Source organism: Perca fluviatilis, chromosome 1 (genome assembly GCF_010015445.1).
Source record: "Perca fluviatilis chromosome 1, GENO_Pfluv_1.0, whole genome shotgun sequence".
Classification (NCBI taxonomy): domain Eukaryota; kingdom Metazoa; phylum Chordata; class Actinopteri; order Perciformes; family Percidae; genus Perca; species Perca fluviatilis.
This window is the reverse complement of record NC_053112.1, coordinates 21,717,127-21,740,957: the sequence shown is the minus strand read 5'-3', so window position 1 is coordinate 21,740,957 and position 23,831 is coordinate 21,717,127. Positions and strand designations below refer to the sequence as shown.

General features: G+C 41.3%; 1 protein-coding gene across 1 annotated transcript in view; it reads right to left on the bottom strand.

Moving 5' to 3' along the window:
• Positions 1–912: 912 nt before the first annotated feature.
• ube2o (ubiquitin-conjugating enzyme E2O) overlaps positions 913–23,831 on the bottom strand; it is a 31,425-nt gene continuing 8,506 nt past the window's right edge. Inside the window, exons 2-23 of the mRNA XM_039798700.1 lie at positions 18,314–18,373; positions 17,764–17,874; positions 16,155–16,252; positions 15,906–15,969; positions 15,053–15,196; positions 14,793–14,902; positions 14,525–14,675; positions 14,097–14,154; positions 13,151–13,319; positions 12,059–12,214; positions 11,001–11,155; positions 10,471–10,583; positions 10,177–10,302; positions 8,866–8,955; positions 8,453–8,777; positions 7,656–8,020; positions 7,349–7,529; positions 6,881–7,017; positions 5,847–6,050; positions 5,272–5,314; positions 4,238–5,024; positions 913–3,867 (exon numbers count right to left, since the gene is read on the bottom strand). Coding sequence (XP_039654634.1) covers positions 3,840–3,867; positions 4,238–5,024; positions 5,272–5,314; positions 5,847–6,050; positions 6,881–7,017; positions 7,349–7,529; positions 7,656–8,020; positions 8,453–8,777; positions 8,866–8,955; positions 10,177–10,302; positions 10,471–10,583; positions 11,001–11,155; positions 12,059–12,214; positions 13,151–13,319; positions 14,097–14,154; positions 14,525–14,675; positions 14,793–14,902; positions 15,053–15,196; positions 15,906–15,969; positions 16,155–16,252; positions 17,764–17,874; positions 18,314–18,373 — 3,675 coding nt within the window. The 3' untranslated portion in view covers positions 913–3,839. The remainder of the gene's footprint in view (positions 3,868–4,237; positions 5,025–5,271; positions 5,315–5,846; positions 6,051–6,880; positions 7,018–7,348; positions 7,530–7,655; positions 8,021–8,452; positions 8,778–8,865; positions 8,956–10,176; positions 10,303–10,470; positions 10,584–11,000; positions 11,156–12,058; positions 12,215–13,150; positions 13,320–14,096; positions 14,155–14,524; positions 14,676–14,792; positions 14,903–15,052; positions 15,197–15,905; positions 15,970–16,154; positions 16,253–17,763; positions 17,875–18,313; positions 18,374–23,831) is intronic.

Below are 23,831 nucleotides of genomic sequence, written 5' to 3'. Positions count from 1 at the left end.
ATGACAATGTAAGAAATAAATATCGTTATCAGACTCAGACTCTGCAGGGCATACTTTTCAGGGAGCTCTTTGCAAGTAAAGTTAATAATCACCACAGGCCTGTTCTAACCATAAATACAATATCAGACAGTTTGGATTTCTATTAGACTATAAACAAAATGGCTGATAATGACAACAGCGTACTCATGCCTTTAAAGCAAAGTGGCATTATTCTGTATTATTGCCAACAAAAAGCCAAAACCAACAATGAGTTAGTTTATCCCTCAATACTTTTCTGACTTCCCTATGTGAGGCACTCTGCTTCAAGCACTATGGTTCTAATGTAAATCTTATACAACAGGTCACAAATATGTAGCTTCATGTTTTTAAAAGGCTCAGTGGTTTCCTAAAACAGCTGGGATCTGTTACTTTTAGAAAATGTTACTCAAACAGGAGAAAGTACTGTATTAGTTGGGTACCAATTTCAGCTGTGGATAAATACACATATGGTGCACTAATGAGTACACTAAAAAAAATCAAGTCTGTATGAACAGTGTAAACCAGACTAATATATTATATGATAAAAGTAGTGGTACTGTCTGTATTAATATAATAATGCAATGTAACATATTAAGCCTTCATTAAAGTTAGTAGAGAAATTTCAAAATAAATTGATAGCATAAGAAGCATTAAGACTTACTGCATTACTACATTACTGCATGGTTTCCTTTGATTATTTCTCTATGATATTTTGATTCAGAATAAACTGTGTGTGGCTGCACAGGAACCAATTGTCAATTGTTGTTATCAATTCAGTGTTGGTTTTGGTGTGCTCGTGGGATTTGGTAATATTAAGAAAATACCACCAGGTTTATCTGCAGTCGATACAACAGCTAACAGGTATCCAAATAAGTATAAGCCACAATGTTACTATTTCACTGCTTGCAAAGTTTAATACATCACTATACAGTTGTCTTAACGCAACAAAGTAAACCATTAAAAAATGAAATCTTAAGTACAATACACACTCAGCATTTTGTACATATATGCCCCAAGCATCCATGTGACATGTCAGGTTTGTGTTAAATATATACTGTATGTATTTATATATTTCAATATAGTCATGACATCTGTACAGAGGGAATCAGGCTACAAATCATTACTTTATTAGTTTTTTTTTTAATATATCAACAACAGGCCACTGTGAAAATGTAGACATCGTACAGTCAAGTCTTGTGTGTAGCCCGTTCAAAAGGCTTAAAGCAACATGTTACATGCTTTGGCTGTAAAACAAACGCCTCGCAGTAATTAGAATAGTAATAATAATAATAATAATAATAATAATAATAATGGTTTAAATTTGAATAATATACACACATACACCAAAAATTGCACATCATGTGCTTGGTATCCTGCCAGATTTTTTGCTTCGAGATCTAGCGAGATATAGCTTCACATTTTCTGTTTCTGCGACTGAAGACAAATGAGAAAGAGGGTGAAAGACGAAGCAGTAATGTTACCTCTCAACTCGGGAACCGTGGTCCATACGCTTTATGTCTTCAGACTGAGTTCTGACACACTTCTACAAGAATTGTGAAGGTGACATTTTACAAACAGCAGCAAGTGGCGGGACAAACAGAGACAAGAAAGCGAACAAGGCTACGTGCTACAGATACAGCAGCCAGTGGAGAAGACAACACATCCTTCTCTGTAGCATTAAAGGCAACAAAATAATGATGGCAAGGTCTAATCCAAGGAAGAGGACAAAATATCATGGATGCCTGATTGCCACATCTGGTACAGAGTTCCAGTTTTAAGAGTTGCATGGGAAAAAATGGAAGACAAAGCAAAACAAAATACCCTCATTCAAGACTTTTATTGACTTAAGTCTCTTTAAAACAGCAGCTCTTGGCTCATGGTTTTTTATCCTCTCCCATCACTCATAGTTTCACAATGGCACAATGTGCTCTCTCATTCAGAAACACTCTTCAGCATCAAGGTTCTTTGTTCAAGTAAATTACCAGCTAGCGCTCTACCTTATAATCATCATAATAGTTATTACAATGAGAATCATAATATCTTGAACGAAATAGGAGCATTATGTTAAAGGTGGAATGCAGCAATTTAAAAAAAAAAAAAAGTAAACAAAGCCTGCTCGGATTTCCCCAGGAAGCTCGATTGGACCCAAAGGGGAGTTTGACTTTCTTTCACAGTAAAACGCCGCGTAAGAGTTTCATGGTAACTTGGTAAATACAACCTTGATTTCTTTAATTTAGATTGAATATATGCCATGTAAAGAAAGAAAAGAAGCTCAGAGACAAGTTATATCACCTTAAGCTTTGTCTGAGTGCTGTAGTTTGTGTAATTTTCTCTCGCCAGTGGGGTCCGCAGTCACCTTCATGGGATAAGACGCTCAAGTCAGGTAAAACACTAAATAATAGAAAATAATAATCAAGCAAAAATTATTATAATATCAGCAAACCTTCAGCATCACACTGATTGTAGTTTGTATTCTGCTAACAAACTGCACATGCAATTTGGAGAAGAAAAATCAGAATACGCAGATGGCCGCAGTGTGAGAGACTCATGTTTAAGAAACAACTGATCAGAGATCTGCACAATTAAAGAGGAAAACACTGGAACAGGGCTTTAGTGGTTTCAGTGTGTCTCGGCCTGTATAGGTTAATGTCTAAAGCATGACGCAAGCAGCTCTGTACACAATGATCTGAGATTATAAAGAACAATTCAAGTAAGGCAACATGTTGATATGAGATGACGGAATGGATGCTGTAATGTTTTTTTTCTTCTATTTATTCTTTAAATTGTGTCAGTTGCATGTAATGTGGGTTCACCTCAGTCACAGAAAAGTGGAGCACTGTGGGTAAAGCTCCGCTCTGAAACCTTCACCTCAGCCTCTGTGAGTAAAACGACTTAAAATGCATCAAAACACCAAAGCACAAGTTCCATTTTGGTGATCAAACAACTTTGCTAAATTCTACAGAAAATGAATGGAACTTTTTGTTATGTAGAGGCGGCAGCTGTGGGCTTTGACTAGAGCACACACACCTTCATATGAAGCCACCTAACTGTCATCCTGTGCCTGGCAGGCTTCTCTACACACCAAACAGCTACAGCAGTCTGACCTCCAGAGGTGATTCGTATGTAAACTTGTCACACGGTGTTCGCTGCGTTGTTCAGTGCGAGTGATTGGCGAAGGAAAATACCAGCAAGTACAGTATAGAAGTGGTGAAGCTGTTGTGGTTGGCAGTTTAACTGACATTCAGTACGTTCTACTTTAATATTTTGTGTGTGAAAAGAGAGAATTTGGCAGAAAGCGTACAACCAGTGATTTCTATTTAAAAAGAATACTCCTGGCCAGTGTATTTATACGGCGTCACCTCTCCCAGACCAGATTGTCCATTCTTTTGTGGTAGTGCAGGATGGTGCAGCGATTATATCAGTTGTGCTACAGATAGCCGCAGTACACCCAACAGCCAGGTGAGCAGGGCTTTGCAGTTTTTCAGCCATATTTGACCTAGTCCAAAATGCGATCACAAGTCTGCTTTACATTTTTCAGACTGGTTTATCCAGCAAATCCTCACACATATGGTGGATGCTGCCGGAGGCTAGGTGGATGAGGAGGGTGGAAGTGGGTTCATGGCACTGATTTTCCATCTCATTCATCCTTTTTGCATCCACACCACCTCCACTGAAGTCAAAGTCCTGCTGAAACCAGAAGAGAAATGGCCTCCAGTAAAGTGTGTTTACCTGCGTCCGTGAACAGATGAGGGTTCCTGTGTGACGGGGAAGCTCCCACAGGTTTGTGCAAATGGATGAGCGCATGTGAGGTCCACCCCTCTTTATTCATCACACTCATCTGCAGAGACACTGAAGGAGAACAAAGACATTATCAAGTCCCATCCAACCTGAACCTGCTCACTCTCCTGATCAAGGGTGCCGTTCTCCTGCAGCCGTGGTTTGATCCAGAGGGATTATGGGAGAAAAAAAAAAAAGGCAGAACATTGTGGAGTTTGGGGCAACAGTACAGACTACGAAATGAAGGACAAAGGTGTGGGTAGTGCTGGGGGCACAGTGCAGCTCTGGACAGGGGTACAGAAGATTGAAAATTGGAAGACCCCCCCAGACAAGTAATGGATCCTCCTCTACAGCTTGAGGCGGATGAAAAGGTAGAAGAGAAGGAGGAAAAGAGCGGGGAACAGTGCAGAGGAGTGTTTGGGAACGGCGAGGAGGCACTTACTTGTCCTCTGTGTGCTCAGGGATGGCAGCAGCGGCCAGCGCAGCACGGTACTGCCGCAGCACCCCTCGAACGCTCTTCACAAACCCCTTAGAGAGCGGGAAGAGTGGAAAGCCAATGTCCGGGTAGCCACTGCCCTCTGGCAGGAAACTCCGGTAGCTCTTTCTCCGTTTCTTTGGTCGCACCACCGGCTGGCTTCCTGTGGAGCCCACCCCTCCTCCGGTAACCGTGACTGAACCTGATTCTGACGTCACGCCGCGGACTACAGAGCCAGTGACCATGGAGCCACTCAGAGAGGTGCTCCCCTGGGTGCTGTCGCAGTCTGAGTTCTGGCTCAGCTCCTTCTGAGAGGCCACTGTAGTGGAGGGACTCAGCCCTGAATCCTCCAGCTCCTCCTCCATAATACTGGTAACTCCTGTGACCCCCTCCTCCCCACGCTGCTCGTCCAGAGGCTCCACAGATGAAGCTCTGTCTTTGGAGTGTTGAGCCCTGGAGGACATGTGTGCTGCCTGCCCCCTCTCAGCACCGTCGTTCAGCTCAAGCCACGCATCCAGACGGTGGACGAGACGCCAGCCATTAGAAACAAAGTGCTCCTGGATCTCCTGTTTGAAAACCTCCACCGGATTCTGAAGGAGCTGCGTCATAGACTGGACCATCTTGATCAGGGCCATCTCGTTGTAGCAGCGGCTGTTCTCATATCCCTCCTGTAGGCCTCGGTCACTGTCAAAGCCAGCCTCGTTATAGTAAGGCTCATTGACGAGGATAAGGCCTGCAGAAAGATACACATGTATATGTGCAAAATGTGAGTTTAAGTAATAAAATAAAAGGAGAGTGGTAATGGCTATTGACATTTAACTGGCAATGGAGGAGAAGATCAACTAATTTTTTTTTTTTTTTTTTTTTTTTTTTTTTTTTTTTTTTTTTTTTTTTTTTTTTTTTTTTTTTTTTTTTTTTTTTTTTTTTTTTTTTTTTTTTTTTTTTTTTTTTTTTTTTTTTTTTTGTGTGTGTTTTTGTTTACTGGAGATGAGGATAGAAGAACAGACTAGACGAATTGAAGTTGCTGGTCCACCTCTCTGTGCCCTGTGAATCACATCACCACAAAAGAAAACAACAAATCGGTAACAATTTCTGAGAAAAGCACAGATTGTTATATTTGATTTCAAATTAATCAATTATTTTTTTTTTTTTTTTACAAAATATACATCACAAGAGTCTTCAAATATCTTGTTTTGTCTAACTCTGACCCAAAGATATTCAGTTTACGATTATATAAAAGTGACAATTGACTTGTCAATTAACTGTTGAATTGTTTGTGTGTAGTACCCTACCATTTGCGTTACTTTCAGTTACCATCATTGCAATTTTTACACAAAGCTGTCAAAATCAAGGAGTTATGCATCCAAACAGGAAACAGAACCATAACTGTTGCAAGTCAGGTTCAAAAGAGCAGGTTTCATTTGGTTACCTCGACACACCACCGTGTCATATTTCAACACTTTAATTGCTGGTCAACACCCAGTAGCGTAAAACTGCAGGTTGGTATTGTATCTCTCAACTTCCCTGAGTAAGATATCATACCTGTACATACATTGAGCTGTAAAACAGCACTCACCTTTCCAATCCAGGTGCCCAGCAGGCTGACGCAGACCTTGCCATTGTCGTAGAGGTTGGGATTGAGGCGGCCGCCGCACTGCGACAGGTAGCGAAACAGAGGTGGCACAGACGGGTAGATGTTGGGCAGCTGGATGTCAAACAGGAACAGACCGTCTTCGTAGGGCGTACGAGTCGGCCCTTTGATCAGAGCTGAGAACAGATCCTGTGTCCAAGAAAGCAAAGACCTTTATGACACGGTTTATGCTGTATGCAGTCAGTGCAATCCGTTTGATGTGTCCAACTGAGAAAATTATCAGATAAGTGGAGAAAGCAGTACATCATAGCTCAAATAAAATAATGAGATAAGGGCGGCCAGCTTCTGTCTTAAGGTTATTAATTAGTTTTTAAATATCAATACTTTATTTCACATAAACCCCTGCTGTTTTCTGAAGCAGAGGATCCTACCATTTCTCTTCAGTCCTACTCCCTGCTGCTTAAAGATCCTATGACATGCTGCTTTTTGGATGCTTTTATATAGGCCATAGTCCCCCTAATACCATATCCACGTCTCTTTCCCAAAATTCCACCTTGGTGCAGAATTACAGCCACTAGAGCCAGTCCCACAATAAGCTTTCCTTAGTATGTGCCATTTCTGTGTCTGTAGCTTTAAATGCTATTGAAGAGGAAAGCCATGATGTCTCTCTCTCATGGGTGGGCCAAATTCTCTGGGCGGGCAAAGCAGAGAAAGGGGAGGTAACCTTGCTCCTTATGACCTCATAAGTGCTTTATTAGATTGTGTAATGATGCTTAGGATTAATTTAAAAGTCTGTGGTTGTACATCACCCGTATCTGTGAAGAACTCTGCATGAGAAATTCAAGTTCACGCATGCACGCCGTGCATGCAGCTGTCAGCTTTCAAATGTTTACACAGATGTTACATTTTTAATGGTTTGTTTTCAACCACACAGGCTTGGAAATTATTTCCAGAAATCTTTCAGAATAAATAATTTATTATTAAAAATGGTGATAATAAAGTAATGACAGGAAACCCACCATGCGATCTTCAAACGTTTTGACCATGATGCCATCCGGCAGTGATGTTGCTAGTAGGGCCATTTCTTTCCTCACTGTGCTGAAGAATTTCTTTGCCTCTGCTGGCTGAAACTCCATTTTCTTAAATGAGTGTGTGTCTAAAAAATAGAGAGAGAGGACAAACAGATGGTGATTGAATAGCAATACAGACAAAATAAAAAACAAACGGACTGTGTGGCCAGGGAATTAATCAAGCTAAAAAGGTGTGTGTGTGTGTGTGTGTGTGTGTGTGTGTGTGTGTGTGTGTGTGTGTGTGTGTGTGTGTGTGTGTGTGTGTGTGTGTGTGTGTGTGTGTGTGTGTGTGTGTGTGTGTGTGTGTGTGTGTGTGTGTGTGTGTGTGTGTGTGTGTGTGTGTGTTTACAGAATGGAAATGGGAAGCAGGCTTCTGTTTGTTGTCTGAGTGTTTAAGACAATCTTCACAATTCTCACCTGGTGCCCACTCCAGCACAGAGAACACCTCTCCCTTGGCGCTAGTAAAGGTGACACCAGGCTTGCCACCACTCTGTTGGCACAGTACTGGTGTATCACTGAGAAACTCACTGGGCCATTCTTGTCCACCAACCGGTGTCTGCGGCTCTTGCTGGGGCTTTTCCTCTCCAGCTCTCTCTACCTGAACAGTCACAAACTAGCAGGTGAGACACAATCTAATGTTGCACTAATTTATTTGGACTGCACTGGCAAATTTGTGCGCAAATTAAATCAACTCTGCCACGTTGTAGATTCATTTAACACCTACCTCTGTCCCTGCTCCTCCGCTCCCCCCTGCCTCCACCACAGCCTCCATCTTCTCCTCCTCCACGATGGCTACGTTGTCCAGCGTCTTCCTCAGGTTCTCCTGCAGCTTCTTAATGTCGTCAAGGAAACGTTTCTCCTTGGTCGGTTTCTCGGGGGCCGTGGGCGTCACCGAACTCGCTACATTAGTTGTTGAAGCGGGTTCAGCGGAGGTCGGAGAGGTTGGAGAACCGCCGGTCCAGAGCTGCTCCACAGTCATGTTCTTCAGGCTCTCCAGGATCTTCAGGGCCTCTTTCAACTCCCTGAAGCCCCGAGAGGCGCCATCTTTACTGGGCTTCTCTGCGCCATTAACAGCTCCTGGAGTGGTTCCTAATTTATTAAGTGTATAATAAATGAAATCAGAAATGTCAAACAGGACACAGGTAGAACGCTGCTTTGTAACTGTACCTAATATTCGATCCAGATCTGGTGAAGGTGCTTTTTTGGTCCTGTTCTTCTTTTACTATTGTTAAATGGTCTGTTTTTACTTTCACTTTTATCATCTACTGTATTTTAATTGTCTAATAGTATTGTCTATTTGCCCTTGGTTTAATGTGTTGCATTTTTGGTTTAATTGTAATCAATTGTGCTATATAAATACAATATCCTTACCTTGCCTAAAGACACAGATTTCACTTCATTAACACACAACAACAACAAAAAGCTCTTTTGTCCTGTAGAAAAAACTATCACATAGGTGGCATGTTGACACTATTGTCTCGAAACAAACAATATAAATGTTACAAAAAATAAGCTCCCCACCTCCTCCAGAAGCAGGACTAGCAGCAGCCACAGATGCCTCTCCCTCCTCTCCAGGGGCTCCTTTAGTGGGGCTGGTGACCCCAGCTTTGCTGCCCTCTTGAGGGGGGATGATGAACGTCGCGGAGCTAGTGGGGGTGGGGGTCGGGGTCGCTGTGTCGATGATGTCTGCATTGTTGACGTGGCTGTCTTCCTCAGTGGTGAGGCCGTTATCCGTCTCCCAGCTGTCGCTCTCGTCCTCCCACTCCTCAGTGGATAGGACGCTGCTCGTCTCCTCCACCGAGTCATAGTCCGTCTCCTCGATCTCAGACTCCACATTGTAGAGGTGCTGTATGTGTGTGTATAATTATTAGGAGACCGACGTCTCACTTCTAATGTCAAAACGATATTCAATTTCATTAAGGATTAACATTTACCTGTGGCAAGACAATGGTCATGGAGTTATCCGCCCACACCACCTCCACTTTGCTGCTCACATCTACCCTGGACACCTGTCCGACCGACGTCTGAGTGAAGGAGGGTGTAGAGACACAGTACAACCATTATCAACAGCCAACAACACCTTATACAATAATAAAACAAGACTAAAATGGTCTGAGAGGATATAGCGGGCCCTATTTTAACAATCTAAGCGCACGCATAAAGCGCCTGGTGCAGGTGCATTTAGGGCGTGTATGAATCCACTTTTGCTAGTTTACCAGCGAAAAAAAAAAGGGTCTGTGCGCCAGGCGTATGGTTAAAAATTATTGTACTTAGTGTCTGAATTAATCATAGGTGTCTTTAGGAGCAACGTGCAATAAACCAATCAGAGTGTCACTCCCATTCCCTTTAAAAGCCAGGCGCATTTGTACCTTGGCGCATTGCTGTTATGATGTCGGATTTGCTACGCAGGAAGGAGAGATTTTCAGGAGAAGAAACTGATCTGCTTGCGCGTGAAATGAAAGCACGCGATCACTTTCCGCTACCTCAAGATAGCAATATGCCAAGAATGCACCTGAACACACCTCCTTGTAAGGCCAGCACGCCCATGGGTGCACAGATGGGCGCAGGTGCATTTGCTATTTATACGACGGGGTTGCTGGACGGGAAATTGACAACTGCGTTGGTCTTAAACTAGCAAAGACACCTGCGTTGGGCTGCGCTGCGCCGCGCCAGGTGCAAGATAGGGCCCTGTGTGTTATCTGACTGTAAAGCCCTTTGAGGCAAACTTGTGATTCTGTGTAATACAAATAAAAATCAATATGACAGCAGACATCAGTGTTTATTACTCCAGAATATAACACATTTGATTTTCTTAATGTAACTATACCTTACAGTTGCTCTAAAACCTCATGAGGTCAATAAAATGAGAACAGTCTATCCCTAATGGGACATAAATGTGCTTTACCAGTTGGATTATGAAATAGTTTGAGGGCAAAGGTGACATTTTGCCCAGAGGGTGGTGCAGGAAAAAAAGCTCATCGAGTGTAAAACAGAAACAAAGAACAGGTTCCTGGTTACTAAACATTTGCAGAGCAAAATATTATACACTCAGTTGCCAGTTTATTAGGTAAAGCTAGCTAAAACAAATGCAGTCTGATACAGTAATGCAATAAATGCTACCTTCATGAATGGTCAGTAAAAAAAAAAAAAAAAAAAGAGAAAGTAGTTTGTGGTGCTGTTTATTGCATTATACCGAGAGGTGTTTCTATTATTTTGCCCAGCCCATCTGTGTCAATTGTTCTCACATCGTTTTCGCAGTCATGTCCGTTCTCAGAGTTCCATATTCTAATGACGATGTCGGTGGTGCGGAAGTGGAAATCTGGGTGATCGACGATGTCGTACACACTGACATCCTCCTCCATACCGAAAACCTGAAATAAAGCAAAAAAGAATACCAGGCCGATTTCATTTCTACTAAAGACTCACGTACAGCAGCCAGGTATCACAACATAAGACCAAGCCGGCCAACAAATAAAGTGTTCTCATGGCTTTTACATTCTTGAAAACACAAACACTGTTGTCTTGTTTTCCTGACTGACCTCCACGTCGTCGCTTCTGGAGTTGAGTTTGATCCACTTGACGACACATGTTCTGCCCTTGTGATCACCAGACTGGATCACACCGTACACTCCCGGGTCCTGGAGGGCTTGGGCTGAGAGAGCACACAAACACACACACACACACACACACACACACACAAACACATCCACACACACACAGTTTAGAGAGCAAAACAAAGAACACAAAACACTTGAAACCTCTAATTGCAAAGATTTCTAAAAACGATGCATCTGTATGAATGAAAATAGTTTGGATGTAACATTCCAGCCTTAACGTACATCCCCGTTTTTTCAGTCCATTTTACAGACGCACAAACTTGGCATAGTTTCAGCAAATGACCTAGATACTGTAGGTACTAGGTGGCAGAGTGGCCTATATACAAAATCTCATCGCAGTCCACAGGGACAGAAATCTGACACATGCTGTCTTCACTGGTCTGAAGAGTTGAAACGCAACAAAATAAAACACAAAAATGTATAATTTTTTAAATCAAACTGTTTTTCCTTACGTCGTTTGTCTACTACAAAGTCCCCGGGACAAAACTCATGGCTGTCGAGGTGCTGGATGGGGATGAGGTTGTTTGATCGGATCCCCTTCTCCACCCGCCCGTCCTTCCACATCACATCAGCCGTGGTCTTTGTGGATACAACTTCCACTGCAACCCTGTTCAAACACACAAAAGGTAAATATCAACAATGTAAAAACTGCCTTGTCTTTTATCATATAGAGGACAATTGCTCGCTTGTGGTTCACTCATCACAAAAGGAAAGCTACTGTACAATACTGCTATTTTTACCCTCATCCTATCCTGTCCACTTATCTACTGTAGCATGCATCTTTACTGAACCACATTTATCTCCCCTCTTGGAATGTTGAGACCTCAACCTTCCCTTTCATTCTCTCTTTTTTCAAGGTCTCCGTTCTAAAATAATTTAGAAAACATAACTTGGCGAAGAACATCTGCAGTGTTGTGGTTTTGTTTGGTGAAGTAAAACAAGCCAGAGAGAGTGTGAAATCTGTGTTGTAAACTGAGGATGAGGGTGACAGTGTGTGGTTGAGAACATGACACCATCAGTAGTCTGAAAGACTCCCTGTGTGTGAGGTTGCTGTCGAGCACAGATCGAGACATGAGCCCTTTGACAAACAAGAGAGAGGTTGGAGGGACACACAGACACACTGTTGTCAGATTTCCGGGGTCAGCTGCTGTTGCTTTATCCATTCTGCAACAGACGATGTCATAGGTCTTATTTTTACACCAAATTCCTGAAACAGTTGCGAGGACGCACCAGCCCAATCAGCCTTATAAATATTCCAAATGTCAAAACATTTCGGTTGTTCCCCCAGACTCTGGATTATTTACTGGTCACTTTTAGGCACTGGCAGTAAGGGATGAAGATGGTATGAATGTATGGAGTTACGAATGGATGAAACATTAAAAAAAGACAAATAAATAAATGAAAAAAACAAAACAAAGAAAAGTACAAAGCAGTGCAAGCAACAAAGACACAGTGGAGAAGGAAAAAAAAGACAACAATACTGGGGTTTTGATTACTGCAGTTTACGCACCGGTCTCCAGGCTTGAACTCGCGGGAAAACTTGGTCCTCTTCTTCTTGTGCTTCCTCTTCAGGTTACGGATGGAGAGTGGGATGCTCTTCTTACGGTTGGTTCCCAGACCGCCACTCTGAGAAGAGGCTGTAGAGCTGGCCGATGACGTCAGAGAGCTGCAACCAAGATTATAGTCACAGGTTAACATCTCATAATAGATTGGTCCGCAAAAGTCAGAAAATAGTTTAAAAAGCTCTTCCCAGTCCAAAACCCAAAGATATTCCATTTAAATCATAGAAGAATCTCAGAACACCTGCACATATTCACCTTTGACAATCAGAACCAGAGTATTTTTTTTGCTGAACACAATGACTTCAGCAGTTAAGCAATTACCAAAATGGTTGCGGTTTAGTGTTCTGTCAATCAACTAAGATTAATTGAGTAATTGTTAAAGCTTTAATTTACAGCACAGCAAAAAAGAACTGGGCTTAATGTAGAACTACATTAAGCCCAGAAACAGAAAATAATTGGCAACTGTTTTGATAACAGATAAATGATTCTTGATGCTTTTCTTTGTCATTTATGGTCAACTGAATATCTTTGGGTTTTTCCAACTAATGTTTAGATACAACTACTAATTTAAATAAGTCACCTTGGGTTCTGGGAAATTATAATTCAATTATAATAATTTTCTGACATTTCATAGACAAAACGATTAATCGAGAAAAGAAACGGCCAATTAATTAATAATGAAAATAATAGCTTGCTGCAGTACCACTGTTAGTGTAATGTATAAACTTTTGTCCTCCCAAACACCTTGCAATATACTGCACTCCAACACAACACCTTAAACTCTGGCTTTAAATATTACCAGGCTTCAATCAACCCCCCTCAGACATACACTCAGTAAAATCTTTAACATTTAATCCATTTTATCTCCACAAAGAAAGTTTTTTTTTCATCAGATCACATTTTACTTTACAGAAGCTCACTTTATTGCGTCCATACCTGTTAGTGGACAAGTGGCCGACACTGGGTGCTTATCAGCTTGTCCTCCCACACTTCAACAGACCGAAAACAACCTACCAAATAACTACATTTGGTTAACAGACCTGGTATCGTCAGTGTCTTCTGCAGCCTCGTCGTCAGCGTCCTGCTCTCCGTGTTCAGCCGAAGGGTCGTAGGTGTTCTGGGAGTCCGGAGGGTTCTGGAAGGGCACCACGGGGCCGTTGTTGTTGTTGTTGGGATGAGAAGTGTCTGTCTGCTCTGATTTTTGATCTCCTGGTGAGAGATAAAACATTAGGAATTAAATTTAAGTGAATGATGGATAATCTTTTTAAAAATAGGAGATTCAATTAATGATATAAATTTAAAACCCAAAATAATTAAAAAGTGTAAATCATATATTTCTTTGTCAGTCTCTGTCTCAACAAGCTCAGTGTCTGGGTACTTTAGGATTTTAATTTGATATGGCTTCACAGAGAGAGAGACACGGTCATGTGTTTATTTTCCTGGATCATGAAGGCAGACGCAGTACATTTCTGAGCCGTAGTGTAACGCACTTCAGCGCAATTTCCAATAGTCCGTTCCCTCTGTACTGAGCCCCCCTGATATCTCACAGGAACTTTAAATCATTCTGACTCTGCTCTGCATGGAGACACTTCGTTCTCAGCTACTTTAGAGAAGATGTAAGCAAAAAGTAATGCGCAGTTTTCTGACTGCATGCAGAGACAGGAAATGATCACGTTTTTGGCTAATGATTAATTGTGATGATTAGACAAATTAGTTGGACCAGAGAGATTTACAAGATCAAACCATCCTAAACTACCCCATCACTGCTGGATTTCTGAGGCAAATAAGTTAAAAGAATCTGAACCTTTAAAAAAAATAAAATAAAAAAAAAATAATAAAAACTGAAAACATATTGGCCGATATGTAATCATGTTCTACTTAAAATGATAATTTGTGTTGTAGTGTCGTTGTTTGATTACTCATACGCACATCTAGTTTTAAGGGAATAAAATTCTTAAACATTAGAGTCTTGCTGTGTATACGCACCTTGTGCGTCGGCATTCTCAGTTTTCTTCCCCAAATCCTTCTTGAACATCCTTTTCAACTGCAACACGCAACACACACACGCAACACACACACACACACACACACACACACACACAGACGAAGAGTGAGAGTTTGAAGATGAAAAATTGCAGCCTTGCAGTTTACAAATGCTCAGTCTCTGTAATAGCACAAGATATCCATTCCTAAAATACACCCGGCACAGTGATCAACCCCTGTGTCCCCCCCCCCGCCCCGCTTTTTATCAACTTCTGGTGTAAAACAGGTGACATTGAGTGTTAATAAGATCCTGAGGAGATAACGCGCTGGATCATCCTACATTCCTACAACAGGTAACAAGCTCTTCATATACCATAAAAGAACACTATTTAATCTACACTCTAACATATATGAATAAATATTATCCTCACCTTTCTGACCACGGGGTCTTCGGGCAAGACAGGGGCACCCTCGGGTCCATCACAGGTGATCCGCTTGGCGTCCCCCTGAGCAGGAAAAACGTATAGAGCCCTCTCTCCTAGCTGCCTCTGGGTGTGGTCGTAGTATCCTAGACGCCTCACCCTAAACCCAACCAGCACAGTAACATTACCCCATGGGCAACAAGATACAGTTTCAGTTCGTATCTGTTCTGCATACATAAATCTGTGTGAGGATATATCGACGAATATTCAGACTGACCTGCAGAGATTTTCATGTGTGATGATGGAGGGAGGGGGATAGACACTGTCTGAACCTTTGGGAGAGTAGCTCTTTGTGATCCACGTCACCTTCAGTTCGACGACTTTCACCTGAGAAGAGCATGACGACACCATGGAGACAATTTAGGCCATTTAAGATACATAATTACATGTTAAACCCAGTTTATTCAAGTATATGACTCCAATAGAGTTGGCCATTAAAAAAAGAGAAAAAAGGAGGAGCCGTCATCATCGTCTCACCTCTTCTACCACCACTCTGAACTTGCACTTCCTGCTCAGGACAGGTTTGACCCCCGACAGCCACTGTACGTTAGAGAAGACTTTGGCCGGACCAATCAGGACCTGACCTGGGTAGAAACCATACGCCTCGTCGAAGAACAGACCCTGAAGAACAAACACAGTATCGAGGATACAATATGACTACAACTGAGAACATGATGATTTATTAGCTAATTAAGCTGTACTACACACACACACACACAGACACATACACACACACATACACACACACACACACACACACACACACACACACACACGCACACACACACACACACACACACACACACACACACACACACACACACACACACACACACACACACACACACACACACACACACACACACACACACACACACACACACACACACACACACACACACACACACACACACACACCCCAACTGATCAGTAGGCCTAAACAAATTGCAGCTTTAGTCTTTCTGAAAATGTAAAATCCCATTAATAAGTGTTGGAAAGGAAATGGTTCACCATCACCTGTCAAGACGACTAAAAATTGGAAAAATTACGGTTTTAAATGAAGACAACTTTGCATTGCATTTCAATTTCTAGAAAACATAAATTATTGTTTTCTATAGCAGAGCAAACACTTACAAATACTACAATATTTCGTAATTGTACAAACTAGACCTACACACAACTATGGATGGATATTACATTGAATAACAAATAATAACTATCTACAGACAGCATACCAGCTATTTGTGAAGGGATCTGATCCCCGACTAGCAGCTGCTCTGTTCAGGGTGGATGTACCTGAGGTGACAGATAAGAGCTTGTGGCTACATACCGAATCACTGACATGCGGACAGACGTCGTAAAGCTTGGCACCGTCCTCCACACTCATGGAGCACCTGGAGGGAGGCACAGAGAGAGAGACAGAGAGAGACAGAGAGAGAGAGAGAGACAGAGACAGAGAGAGAGGACCGGTTGACACTCACTGGATTTGGCACTGATCAATGTGTGCCAGCATGTAGACACGCTGACAGACTCCAACAGGGTCACACAGTACACACGGTTACACAAACACACACTCTACCTGGCTCCGTTGGAGAGCTTGAGGATAATGTGATTAGTCAGGTCATACACTTTCCCCAGCCAGAAGTCATAGGCGATGTAGTCGCCGTACATAAAAGACTAGAAAAAACACAATGACAATAAGAAAATCAATCAGTTCTATCAATTTTACATTTTTATCAAAGTATTACCCTTTTTTGTGACCTAGACTAGAGGATACATTTTCAGGTACTTTATTTCTGTTATGAACTACTATTGGAAGATTTAAATGATTCTGTGAGCAACAGTATGTACTCGACAGGTTTTGGGCCTGCGTTGTGTCTGATGTATTGCGTTTACTATTGTTATTTTGGGAGTATGAATGTTATGTATGTAAGGTTATGTTTTGTTGTACCGTTGATGGCGTATGAATAGTATAGATGTACAGTACAGGCCAAAAGTTTGGACACACCTTCTCATTCAATGTGTTTCTTTATTTTCATGACTATTTACATTGTAGATTCTCACTGAAGGCATCAAAACTATGAATGAACACATATGGAATTATGTACTTAACAAAAAAGTGTGAAATAACTGAAAACATGTCTTATATTTTAGATTCCTCAAAGTAGCCACCCTTTGCTTTTTTGATAGCGCTGCAAACCCTTGGTGTTCTCTCAATGAGCTTCATGAGGTAGTCACCTGAAATGGTTTTCACTTCACAGGTGTGCTTTGTCAGGGTTAATTAGTGGATCGTTTTCCCTTATTAATAAAAAAGCAAAGGGTGGCTACTTTGAAGAAACTAGAATATAAGACATGTTTTTAGTTATTTCACACTTTTTTGTTAAGTACATAATTCCATATGTGTTCATTCATAGTTTTGATGCCTTCAGTGAGAATCTACAATGTAAATAGTCATGAAAATAAAGGAAATAAGGAAATGCATTGAATGAGAAGGTGTGTCCAAACTTTTGGCCTGTACTGTATGTAATCCAGTTTATGTAATATTCTTAGGAATAATAGAGACCCCAGGAAGAGTAGCTTATGTTGAAGACTGACAGATCTTAATAAACAAACAAACACACACAATAGTTATGAGGATCACTTGCAGATCAGTCTGAGAGACCAACGCTGGCAGGTCTACAGATTTAATTCACTCCTTTCAGGTCCCGGAAACACTGTGTAGGTTAACTGACGCGAGAGATTGCTTGGATTGCAATATTTTTTACTGAAAGTTGCAGAGGTTCACCATTACTATTATCTTATTTCTAGACCAACCCCTATTATCAACCATGACTGAAGTTAATCATCTGGTACCAAATACTGATTTGAGTAGTAAGTGTACTATGAGATTGATAATTGTGTGTTTATCATATACAATACCTCACATACATTTGATTATCCTTAACATAATGCAATAAAACACACTCCTAAACTATATGAAACAACAGGCTATGCAGTGACACGCTGTATTTGTATCATCCTAGTCGCTGACTATAATGATACACATTTTTAAAATCACATTTGAAAATATGTATTATTACTAAACGTGGGTCATTAAAAGTATTAGTTGTAGTATCTGTGAAATAAATTTCAGCGTTACCATAAATGTATTTAAAGGAGTATTAAGGCCCTTCAGTAAAATGTCTTACCCAGATGTGCTGCAGGTCTTTGCTGTTAACTGGATACAGAACACAGTTTGTCCCCACTAGTTTCACTGCACACTCAATGTCAATGTTGGTCACAATACCACACTGGCTGTCCTGTAATGCAACAAATACATGTTTACCATCATATCAATTATCATCACTGCTACAGTTTCCTATCCATCAACAGGGACACTTGGGTATTGCTTGTAAAAAAAATTAACTTCCCTGAGGTCCACAAGCATCACTGGATTGAGGGTATGTGAACGAGACAACACTTGAATTTCAACCAAAAGAGAAAGTCTTGCATTTGTATTCAGATTGTGAGTCGTCGTACTGCATTAACACAAAAAGTCTCCTCTAAGACCTTTTTAAGTGTCGACCTGTAATGTTATTCCAGTCATGTCTGATGCAGCAAATGGAACAGAGTGGTAAACAGCGACATGACTGACAAAAAGAGAGACTTGGTTGAAAGAAAACTAGAAATAACAAGACAGAATGAGAGAGGTGAAGTGAAAAGGGAGAGCTATAGACAAAGAAAAAAAACTCCACTTACATTAGAATTGTTTCTTCGCACCATGTCTCTAATTACGATAGATCGATCTTCAAGTTTCAACTGTAAAAGAAAGAGCGAACAGGTTTAGAAAATGCTGGCTAACACAGTTGGGTGACCTCATCTTTCAGAAATCGTACACCAACAGAAGCTGCTGCTGGGTGTTGGTCACAGAAATTTTATCATAATTTTCTAATGATAACTGCAGAGAATGACAATTCACATCAATGGCCCTGTGATGAACCTTGGAGAAGAACTTTGAAATGAACCAACTACACATAAATCACATTCACACTTAGACCCTGACAACATTACGGATATGATTCGTCACAGCCTTGTCTTGTTCCGCTCACAGCCATGAAGACTGCAACATGCACAGTCAGCAGAGCTGAAACGCCCCCTGAGAGCAGATTAAATAATTTTGCCACCCATAAAGAGACACATTTCACTGAGCTGGCCAGCATGAGCCTCTAGATTGAGAATGGTGAAAGAGTCAGCAACCATATTTTCATTATCAATTTTTAATCAACACGTTGAAATAAAAATAGAAGCTGTAAAACGCCATCGTTTACAACTAGAGAACCCACAGCTTGATGGACAGATGGAGCCAAAACAGCATTGATCAAAGACTACAAGCCCGGAGAGACCCAGTGTAGAAAACATGAGCCGCTGGGATAAACTTGGCACAAGCTCAGCTCTCAGAGTCGCAGTGGGAAACCTTGTTCCCATTAGCTACATTTTGCTGTGTCACTCTGCCTGTTAATGGAAATTAAGAGCAAAAATAACCCTGCATTAAAATGGTGTTGCTGGAGCCATGTTGCTTCAGGCACCAGTGAGATGATTAAATATGATTCAGGAAGGCTAGTTTGAGTAATAGATCCATGAGATTGGAGGCTCATCAGATAGCAAAACACTTAACAGTATTTTATCACTACAGTACAAGACAGGATTTAAAAAATCTGGGAAATGATCATTTTATCCTCCGTCGCAAAACAATCCCCAGGTAAACATCAAAAACCTGTTACGTTACAAAGCAAAAATGACACCACACTGGGTTGCGGCAAAATTCAAATTAGGTAAAACTTTTTTTGCCAGGTGACCCTCTGTGGCCTCACTGAAGTGAATGGGGGTCTGTGTTTGTCTGTTTTAACACAGCATTAAGCACATGCTGTGCATCTCTTACAGAGAGGAAGCAGTATCATGAATGCACTCAATCCGCTTTACTTGACCTACTTGAAATTAAAACCGAGTGATAGGGGCAGATTTCACACCAGTCTTGCTTCTCTATGCCATGAGTAGGCACAAAATTGAGCCAGGGGACAGGGTCTAAGCCTTACTGATGCCATTAGACAAAATGTAGTGGGCTATGAATACGTTTTATTTACTGCTGGATTTCTCCTTTCAAAAAACAGCTAAAAGTGTTATCAAGCACTCTGCACTACAATACAGACACTCCACCAACATATGAGATTTTAAAATCAACTTATATTTTACACACAATATGTGCTTGTCTTGAGTCCGACCAAATGTCAACAGAGAGGAGGTCCGAGGATTAACTGTTGTAGCTAACTGCATAGAGATCCACTTCCCGGGCAACAGAGGTGACGAGTGGAAAGTTAGCATGACCCATAATCAGATGGCCAAAATCAAAAGAAGATACAGGTTGAAAATACCAGAATTTCCATTTATCAAATCCCCAAATAAATCTATGTGTTAAGACGCCAAAACATTGTACTGAAGAACACGCACACACGCGCACACGCACACACACACACACACACACACACACACCTCATCTAAACCTTTTAGCTCAGAGAAGCAGCACACACTAAACATTTTTTGAAACAGAGACACATACACAGCTCTTCTTCATTAATATTCTTTCAGTGCATCATGCTGCATTGCGCTACTGTAGTAAATGATTGCCTCACCAGTTGTTCTTATCCCCCCCTTCAAACACTGTTTAAAATCAATACCATTTACCCCGCTGTAAGAGGAAGCAGAGACAGCAGACAGACGACTGAAGACTACAGCAAGACCTTTGCTCCCATTATAGTGGGGCGGCATAGCTCAATAAATTAAAACCACTTTTCATTTTGTGATAAAAGTACCAAAATCGGCAGATGTGTTGATAGATACATGGGAACAAAACTGGATATTGGGCCATTGCAAACTCCCACCCTGGTTGCCGTGGCGGCCATTTAAAAAAAAATGGCTGCCACGGCAGTAGTTTGTCAAAATTTCCAATCCCATTGGACCCACATGCAATAACGGACATAATCTAGATTTTAGTAACCCTGAGAACCCAACGAAATACTCACAATTATATGTAATCATATAATTTCATTATATAATAATGTTATGTTAGAATTTTATTATGACTTATCAGTATGTGGCTAACCATTATGGAAACCATAATTTCAAATTTAATGATAGATACCTATGTTCCTAAAAAATGACGTATTTTTATTTATTTTTTATGCTGATGATACGCAGATGTACCTGCCGGTTATACACACAGACCCAGACATTTTGTAGAAATGAGTTCACTTAATGACTGCCTTTGTGAGGTCAAAAGCTGGATGTCAAAAAAAATTTCAGCTGAACTCAAGAGATCGTCGTTGGGTCCCAGCATATGAGAAAACAAAATCTGCCTGTGTCTGGTCCCCTATTCAATAGGAGATCCCAACCTTTTTTGAGCCAGGGACCAATAGTGCCTATTGGACAACCTCAAGCATGTTACAAGGAAACTTGGCGACTGGTTTGACAGTAATTTAAGTTTTGCAAAAATATGATCCATCTTAACTTTTAAAAAGACAGAGTGACCATTTTACACGCCTTCATCTCATCACACCTGGATTACTGCAACAGTCTCTTTACTTGCCCGAACCCAAATCTATTGATTGACTCCAGACTGTCCAGAACCAAGAGACATGATCACATCACTCCTCTACACTGGCTCCCAGTATGTTTTAGAATAAATTTTAAAATTTGACTTACATTGTTTTCTTTAAAAAAATGTTTTTCTGAGTGCCTGGGTAGCTCACCTGGTAGAGCGCAAACCCATATATAGAGGTTTTCTCCATCGACGCAGCAGCTGCGGGTTCAACTCCGACCTGCGGCCCTTTGCTGCATGTCATTTCCTCTCTCTCACCCTTTTCACATCTTCAGCTGTCCCATACAAATAAGGGGCCTAAAAATGCCCTAAACAGTATTGGTTTTATACACCACCTTGTTTTTATCAGTTTTCTTTTAAAACCTTTTTGTTTTATTTTGCTGCCTTTGTTTAGCACTTTGTAATGTGGATTTTGAAAAGTGCTCTATAAATAAAGATTATTACAATTATTAATTATTTTTTAATTATTAAAACAAAGTAATTTACGAATGAAACCTAATCAGGGGAATGTGTCTCTGGTTTAGTTCATTTAATAAAGTATTATCACTGCTTTATTTGCCTTCATCATATGATAAGCAGTAAAGAAAGTAAGGACAAAAAAAATGGAAAGGAGGGAGTCTTCTCTATGTCGCTCACGTGAAGTACACTATTACTTATTAAAACAAAATCATTTGCCATGCATACAGAGTCCCTGTGCTAAAAAAACTAGACAGCTTGGTTACAACAAAGCAGCTGACTGTTGCTATGGCTCATGTAGTAATGATGAGAAGTGAAGCGGGAAGGTGGTGGTAAACACAGAGTCAGACAACAAAAGAAAAAGACATGCTCCTTTGCACAAATGGATGTATGGATATGTGTGTGTGTGTGTGTGTGTGTGTGTGTGTGTGTGTGTGTGTGTGTGTGTGTGTGTGTGTGTGTGTGTGTGTGTGTGTGTGTGTGTGTGTGTGTGTGTGTGTGTTCTGAATAGAAGACAACCTTGGCTGCCTCTTCATCCAGGCTGATAAGGTAGAAGGCACCAGATTGATTACAGAAATCGATGGACAGTATTTGCTTTGACTTCCCGGCCCAATTAACACAAGTCATTATTCATGTTCCGTACAAAAAGGGAGAGGGGGAAAAGAGACACTGCAGAGGACTGCAGCTCAGGGCCACGCCTATTCTCAGTTTCATCTCCATACTAACAAGCAATCTGATCCACAAAACACAACAGGAAGTCAAATAAACACAAGTGGGTTCTGCAGTAACAAGTACACACACACACACACACACACACACACACACACACACACACACACACACACACACACACACACACACACACACACACACACACACACACACACACACACACACACACACACACACACACACACACACACACACACACACACACACACACACACACACACACACACACACACACACACACACACACACACACACACACACACACACACACACACACACACACACACACACACAAATTCTTGAGCCTTGTGAATTCTGTGAGGAGCTTAAAGAAATATCTCGGGACAATTATTCGCTTTCTTGCTGAGAGTTAGATAAGAAGATTGATACCCCTCTTGTGCCAGTATGGTAAATATGTAGCTGGAGCTAGCAGCCGGTTAGCTTAGCTTAGCATAAAGACTGGAAACAGGGGGATGCAGCTAGCCAGACACAGTACCTCTAAAATGGTCACTGTCTTACATGTTATGTCATATTTGTTTATTTCGTACAAAAAACGGATTAAACTGGATTCGCATTTTCCGGGGGTGTGGGGGGGGGGCCTGACATATTTCTTGGCCAGGACCAGTTGCCAGGCAACTGGCGAATAATCAAATTTTTGGTGGTTATAGTTTAGTTTTTATGGTGGAAAAAAAAAAAATTTTATAAAACTAACTGGTGTTATTTCTAATGTAAATGGATTTGTAGTTTACAGTACAATGTGCTTAGAAGTACCATCATGTAGCCTTTAAAAAGGCCCTGCACACCCACACAGGGGTTTTCAATTATTGTGGCTGGTTAGACCTCTGCTCAGGTTGAAGTCAATCAGAGCTATGCTGGCAAGGTAGCCAGATCAAGCCAAATCTAGACGCACCCTAGCAGCAGCAAATATAATTTGCAGCCAGAGTCAGTCTAGAAACTCTCTGTTGGCTTGCAAGCTGGAAAAAAACTAATTCTGGTCAGGCCAATCACATCGTGTATAGAGTCGGTGGGCGGGCTTAACATAAGGACGGCAGAGTTGCGACGGTTCCGCGTGAATTCCCTGCTACTTGAAAACAAAGAAGATGGCTGCTGCTTCGAATCGGCTTTGGCCGCGACTCTGGAAGACTTGGAGTTAAGCACTGAAGTCATTCTTCAAAAAGGAAGATGTGTTCGGAGTTTTGCCGAGAAAAGTTTAATCTATCAACTAGCGTTGCTCTGGTTGGCTATGAGTGCAATGGGAATTTGAAAGACAACCGTTTATCCCGCCCCTCGGATTGAGCCCTGCCAATGGTGAGTTCTCAAACCAACATCTTGATGTGGGTCTGGCTTGTCAGGCTACTGGCAAGGACACGAGGTAATCAAACTTCATGGACTACTGGGAATGATAAAGGTACACTTCTCTGATGTCCATGTGTATGC